Raw genomic sequence first — 7565 nt, 5'->3', positions numbered from 1 at the left:
AATTGTTAACTTTTTCTGACATTGGTTAGTGCAAGAAAAAAGGATCCCCAATGGGGTACTTAGCTTTAGAAGACTTCAGCTTCAATTCGGAAGATGAAACTCGGGTAGCGGCCGGCACTCATGCGAACTGCTTCTGTTTCGGGCTCCATGGCAAGAAAGACTGATGTAATGGCATTGGCTGCCTTACTTTACACTACTGATGACCTGATGTCAGTCCTGAAGCGACAGCAACCGACACAGAAATACTAAGCCTCTGGTATTCGGGCCGGCCAAGGTCTACCCTGGCAGGGATAACCCAAATGTGATGACTGCAACAGTGAAACATGACGAACATCTGCATGAACCCACAAGTCATCTGAGAATGGAAGAGATAGAAATTTATCTTGATTTAAAATGCATTTTTATAAATGTATGCTTTCACTGCAGTTCTGCATTCTGAGAGAAAAGCAACAAAAAGCAGTAATCATACACCAAGAAGTACAACATACAATCTCCAGAGCAAGAAAGTGAGTTGAGGCTGCAATCCACTAACTGTAGTAAAAAATGATCTGAAGCAAAACTAATCAAACCTGTAGGGTATGCAGATGACATGCAACATACAATAAGGTAGTTATCTGTCTTGCTGCGGTTGTAATTTTAAATCACACTATGCCTGCAAAATAGACACCAAACATCATGGGATTGGGAATGAAAGCTTAATTAGGACATAAAATGAAGACAATCTGGTTTGATATTTATTATTGCAAAGACAATCTGTTTATAAGTGCTGACTCAGCATGATCCTGTATTGCAGGAGAAAAGTATGATGAAACTGTAATTTTATATTGTAAATTATAATATCCAAAGTCCAAAGAAGCAATGTTTAAGTAGAAATTTACAAACAGCAATTACAATGATCCATAGTAGGTCTTTCCTTAATCTTAAATATACTAACAGTAATTAGAGTGACCCAAAGTTAATCTGCATAAACCAAAAGATGCACGTGAGAGGGGGTAATGTATTAACACACCCCATCTGGTGTTAATCTAAAGGATTAATTGCATTGACGAAGATTTTAATTAACCAGTCTTTATTAAAAGAAAAAAAAAATAAAACGATATATACAATATGTATTTTTAAGGCTTGACTAATAGCAAGTTGACCAAACTTACACTTTGCATATCCAACATATACATTAAAATATAAAGCCTTACACTCCACTGGTGGCAACAGTCTGCATTACCTTTTTTCTTACAAATTACAATGCCTTTTATCTTTAAATAAGTAAAACAGGTTGAATAAAGACGTTTAGTGTTCCTCTTTCTTGATAACAGATCACCAAGGAAGCAAAATATATTAAGTCCATAAAGAGAAATACAAACAGTGACCAGAGTCCGAGTCCCACCACATTTAACATGTCAAACTGAAATGTTCTCAAGTCTATTGGGATAAACACACTCAGGCTTTGCTGTGTGTTGTTGCAATGTAAGACTCCAGAATGAACATGGTTTCATCCACTTGGTTTTCACTGGCATCCAACCTGAAAAATAAAAATTTACAATAGATAATCCTGATAAAAGGTTAGGAAGATATGTACTTTTAGTGATCTAAATCCATCTAGGAGTAGTAAAGCAGTACACTACAGAGAACAGTAAATTAGCAGTACTCACGGTCTAGTAAACTTCAACAGCTGAAGCACAAGGATGCTACTAGTAAATGTTTCTAATGGCCTTTGAGTAAAGCAGGACCACTCCTAAGGTGGAAACAAAGCCTAAATGTGCCTGCATCCATTAAGAGAAGATTACTAATCATTCTTCATTTTTGATTCACCAGTTGTGACAAGCAAAACTGTAACTAAGCATCTTCCTGTTAGACCTCAGGAGATTATATTTTCTGTCAAGGAGTTAAGAAGTGTGTGTAGATATGTATGGGGGGCCTGGAGTTAATTCCCCTACTTACTGGTGTGCTTACCACTATCCCTCTGTAGAGGTAGCAATTTTTGGCAAACAAATTAAACCAGGAAATGAATGGCACACAGAAATGACACGGACGCAGAGAGACCACTATGCATATGCTTCTTCGCTTACTTCAAGAGCTTTTAGTCAAGGTTCTTAACATAGGATGTACACACAAAAGAGAGCATCAGTTGACAGTTGCTGGACAAAGCATTTATTTTGGAATGGGACCTTCATATCATAAAATGATTCTTCACATAATGGCCGAATGGTATGAGCCAATTGTCATGATAGGGACAGTCCAGTTTATCTGTGTGCTCTAACCATTGGTTTCTTAATGCCAACTGTTCTGTATGCAAGCATATAAAGCTTAGTATAAAGTTCTAACACCTGTCTTCTGGCCATAAGCTACAAAAGCCGCAGAATAAACACTAAACTTAGAACATTAAGTTATTGAAACAGTGGCCATTGTCCAAGGGTAGAAAAGCTTTACAATATACAGTCCAGGACCCCAGTCAATGAAACTACAGGAACCAGGCAGGATGTGCTGAAACTGGTATAACCATCACCCGAATTTACAAATTAATTACAGTAATTTAACAAAGTGCTCATCTCCAACTTAAAAACAACAACAAAAAAACAATCATCCACACGTTAGCAATCAAAATAATAATGTAACAGAGAGAAGGTTGCAGTCACCACTGCAAAGCACACAGTGCACACTCAAGCAGCTAAGAAAAAGCTACATTGTTTTATCAAACTAGAAATTACATTCCTTACCTAGACATGCAGAAACCTTCAGAGGGATTCCTAATTAAAAGATTAGGAAAAACGTAGGAAGGTACCACTTATGCTTATAGCCAAGCATATACATTCCCTTCCACAAAAACAGATTGACTGTGTAAAGAAACACAATTCAAAGGAAAATATAAGGAACCCAAATACGGAGGACGTGAATAGCAAGGATCAGTCTGGTATCCCCTAGAACCATGTTTTATATAAATAAAAACACTACTCCAAGTACCTAGTGCCTAGTAACAATGGAAAATGGCATGCAGTGTTCTGAAATACTACACAATAGTCTTAACTTGTAACTATGTATTTACTGGACAAAAGTTTATTGACTAAGCAATCTTCCACATCTGTTTCCACTGGATAGAATCACCATAGCTCTAGAACAATATTCTGCACCAACAAATAGTGAGTGCTCCTAAATGATGAAAAACATAAGTGCAAGATGGCCACTGACAAAGTTGTGAATCAAAAGAGAAGTACAACTGACGAATATGCATAAAATAAATTAAGCAGCTTTCATCCATTGGCCCACTATGTTATTTTGCTATACACAGGCATCCTAGGCTATTTTGAAAAAATAAGCCTTAACAGAGATGTTCTTACCATAACAGCTAATGTACAACAGAACCATCCTTAATGAGCTCTTAGCTGGGTTAATATTCTTCACCAATACCCATTCAGCCAATATTTTAGATAAGCCACATTTAAGGATTCCTACACTCTTGTACCAATGAACGTTGTGAAATAAAGCATGAGCTACATAACTGTGCATTTCCCTAAACCATCCAGCCAGCCGTTCAACCCCAGTTACTAGACAGCGCACTTGAAAATCAAGAAATAATCATGAAGATTTGACAACTGCACAAAAGTATACACCTGTCTTTATATGCAGAGACATTCAGTAGCCAAGGATTATGCAGTCACCCTTTCACAACAGGATGCCAGTAAAGTATTCCTGACCCATCAAGGAAGTGTTACTCATAGATCTGTCAGTTAGCATAGAGGATTAGGGCTAAGAACTGTTAATCAGATGCTTGCTGAAGCCCAGGGATTGATTCCCTCAGCTTCCATTTACTGTATGACTCAGAGCAAGACACTTGAACAGGCAATGCTTCTGGGTTGTCCTTGAAAAAGAAACTTCAAGTGGACATGATTATTTTTATATTTTTATTTTATTAGTTATCACAATTAACTGATATAGTAAGAAAATGTAGGTTATTTCTATCATCAGAGACACCCTTTAGCCAGTCCATGACTGAGCTGAACTGCAACAAACAACTAGCAAAATGGAAGGAGCTACAGGACCACAGAAGCATGGCATTCTGAAAACACATTCCTGGAATAATGTATAGCCAGGTAAACTTTGACCCAGTGAAGACAATAATGCTTTGTGAAGATGTGAAGAAAAGACCAAGTGGCTGTGTCACAAAGGTCTGCCACAGACACACACTCAAAATAAGCAACAGAGGTAGCTGCTCCTCTAATTCAGTAGGCTTTGATCATGGCATTTGCTAAGGTGGTTAGCCATCAGATGGTAAAACATACAGCAGGTGGCAATCCACTTGGAAAACATCTGTCTGGGAACCAACAGTCTTTTCCTTCCTGCCATAAAGGAGATGAACAACTGATCAACCTTCTTACCATTGCACACCTTCTTCAGGCAGTGCCTGAGCAGTTGGTGCAACTCTAGGGGGTGAATGTCCCCCCCTCTCAGTTCTTGACCTATACAAAAAAACCTGGAGATGGCTAGACTGGTTCAGGAACAACATCAAAACCACCTTTATAAAGAAATGAGAGTTGTTCCTCAGAGATATCCAGTCTTTGTGAAATACCAGATATGCTTCCCTACAACACAAAGCCTGACCTTCCAAGATCCTAAGTGCAGACATGTTAGCCAAACCACCTTTAAAAGCTGCCAGTTAACACACTCAAATGACAAAAAGCAAACATCAACCATGCAGTTAAATATTTCATACAGGGGTTCTTAAAATGACACAGATGGATAACTCCTATAAGGAGCTACTTAACTTGCCTCTGCAAAGCCACAATTCTGTCTACCACAAAAGCTATAATACAAAGACAGAGCTGACACATGTGACATACATTTGGAATATCAAAAGCCCAAAGCACAAAGGTGTCTGTGGTAAGTTAAAATCATCTCTAAGGTAAAGGACCCGGGTGATAGAGAGTAACTCTCTGCCCAAATTAAGAAATGTTTCCTACTGGAGGCATAGGTCTGCTAAGTAGAAAGGAAACTCTGAAACCAAAGCTTCTCCCTTGCTCAAGGGATGTGACTTTGCACTCCCTTTTGTGTTTATGTACCAGAAAATGAACTGACCATCAAGACAGAAGAGGAGAGACCCAGAAATCTCCTTTGTCTGCAAAGCCATCAGAACCAGAAAAGATGATGACAGTTCCAATATGGCTGATATGGAATCCATTCTACAGTGGGAACCACGCTTCATGCACCATGCAGGGATCTAAATGACCCTTCCAATCCACAACAGAAGCATAAATCATCAGAAGCTGAACAGGTTCAACTGTTGAAAGGAAAATCCACTAGCAGATCACAACGATTATGCACAAAGTCACAGCCTAGCAACAAGGATCAAATAACAAAAGAAGGTCTGTAAGCATGTGGTGGCCCTGAATTTGCCACCACTCACAGTCCACTGCAACACTAACATATTCAAATGTGCCAACAGGACCATGAAGACTGTGGCAGCCATTAAGCCCAGACGACACAACAGAGTCTGAGCCTGGATCCTGCATGTGTGTTTGCAAACAGGTGACCAAGGCCATAACCTACTTCACCCTGTACAAGGGCAGAAGCATTTAACATTGGAGACAGCCTAACTTTATACCAATAAATAAATGCTCTTGCTCTCTCACCCACCTGACTCCCCTCTATCTTACACCCTATTACCCTACTCTATCCTCTCAACTCATTCCAATACTCTCTCTCCACTACTCTTAGCTTCCTGTCTCTTTCCTATATTATTCATTCCCTAATATTTCATGCTTACTATATACCTTAAACTACTAATCCAGTATACCTTGTTACTCTATAATACAGTTCAGGCAGCAACAGACCTCAAATGTTTTACATTATGCTTAAAAAACTTGTTATTGTTTAAGGCTCTGATATGACTCGTTACTCTATAATTTTTTGTTTACCTAAGTTTTTTTCTGTTTATTATATGTTATACCTTTTTGCATGCTATTTCCTTGAAGTGATGTTCTAACTCATACTTGTTAATTGTACAATTGTTTATATGTATGATGGAGCTTTTCTCCCCAGGCCTCCCTTGAAAATGGGCTCGTTTTGGCCCAATGGACTTCCCCAGTAAACAAACTGTAAATAAATGATAAATAAATAATAAAGGCAATCCAATAAGAAGTACTCACAGAGGATTTCCTCCAATTTATGGTGACCTGCAATCAATGCAATACTCAGTGCAGAGGCATTTCTAAGGAGTCCCTGGAATGGACTAGCAGCAGCCCAACATCCAGGTGAACTTATAGGAGATCCTTCTCCTGCGAGTTTCATCCACCATAGCCAACATCTTGGTAAAAAGTGGAAGCTGAAAAACATCCCAATACATGACTTTGTACTGAAGTGATACCTACCCAGACTAAGCAAGAGAACTCTCCTATGTGGACCCAAATATCCGTATGTTAAAAAGCTCCATTATCCAAGTGCCCTGCAGGAGCAAGGATATTGAAACTGTATACAGTACAGGCGCTGGCTGAAGACAATGAAGCTCAGAATGAAGTCAATGACGTTCAGAATGCGACAGGACTTGTCTCTCTCCTAAATAAGCTGAAATTGTTGGAAATAAAACCTCCAATTCCTTTCTACAAGCTTGAGAGCCTCTATAGCTCCAATCAGAAGCAGAGTCTAGGACTGTCACAAGAGCTCTACTCAGATGGACTGATCCTCCTGAAGAACTCTCAGGCAAGGACCGGTGAGCTCCAGAATGAGGCTGAAAGTGACCAACCCTAAAATCTTAGACTTAGTGTCATGAATTTTGAGCTAGGATTAAACTATGGAAAACCCCGCTCCCCATGAACATTACCAAAAAAATTCAGTTAGGGTAGCTATGGATGGTGACACAGCTAAGAGTATCAAAGGAGAAGGGAGAGACACTGTGTGATGCTTTATGCAATGAAAAGGCCATTTTTTATTTCTGCAATGGCCGGGCTTGCAAGAGGAAAAAGTGAAGGAGGAAGACAGGGAATCATGACGGTCCTCTTCAAAGACTAGCATGTGCTTCCTCAGAAGGAGGTTGCTTACCAGGTCCTTAGGCAGGATATCCTTGAAGAGCACTTCCCTGAAGAAATGGATATCTGAAACCTTGTTCCTAAGCTTATCATTTAGGACAGAAAATACCAGCCACTCAACCATGTGATGCACCTGAACCTGCATCCCTAGCCAATACCTCTACACATTCAAAGTTATAAACGGACATGTGGAAGATATGTGAAAGCATACCTGATCAAGAAGTTACATACTTACCATAACGTTTGATTTATGTAGTCCATCTTGCCTCACATTCTTACCCGTGGGTTCGGAGCCGAATGTCAGCTCTGACTCGGCCAACTTTTCTAGCTCGAAGTCTTTCTATTGGCTGGGCTAAGATGGTATCCCATGCTGGACTGCTCTCTGTCCCCAGATCTAGTTTGCTGCGGGCCCCAGCACTCATTCTCCAAGCATAACACCACCTAAGGAAAGGAAGAACAAACCAACAATGAAGGAAGCTCTGAAACCAGACCTAACCTCCAGAACCTCCAGGACGAGGTGGGGTGGGGGGGTAAGTAAGAATGTGAGGCGAG

General features: G+C 39.8%; 1 protein-coding gene across 6 annotated transcripts in view; it reads right to left on the bottom strand.

Annotated features, from left to right (window-relative positions):
- Positions 1 to 1048: 1048 nt before the first annotated feature.
- The window catches only part of POLR3C (RNA polymerase III subunit C), an 866317-nt gene continuing 859800 nt past the window's right edge, over positions 1049 to 7565 (bottom strand). For all 6 annotated transcript variants that reach the window (XM_044079982.1, XM_044079981.1, XM_044079983.1 and 3 more), the window contains one exon: positions 1049 to 1519. In XM_044079982.1, the coding sequence (XP_043935917.1) occupies positions 1438 to 1519 (82 nt within the window). In that variant the 3' untranslated portion in view covers positions 1049 to 1437. The remainder of the gene's footprint in view (positions 1520 to 7565) is intronic.

Source organism: Protopterus annectens, chromosome 8.part0 (genome assembly GCF_019279795.1).
Source record: "Protopterus annectens isolate FY-2018-M chromosome 8.part0, PAN1.0, whole genome shotgun sequence".
In the NCBI taxonomy this organism is placed as follows: Eukaryota; Metazoa; Chordata; order Ceratodontiformes; family Protopteridae; genus Protopterus; species Protopterus annectens.
Note: the sequence above shows the minus strand (reverse complement) of the source record. Positions and strands in the feature narration are given on the sequence as shown.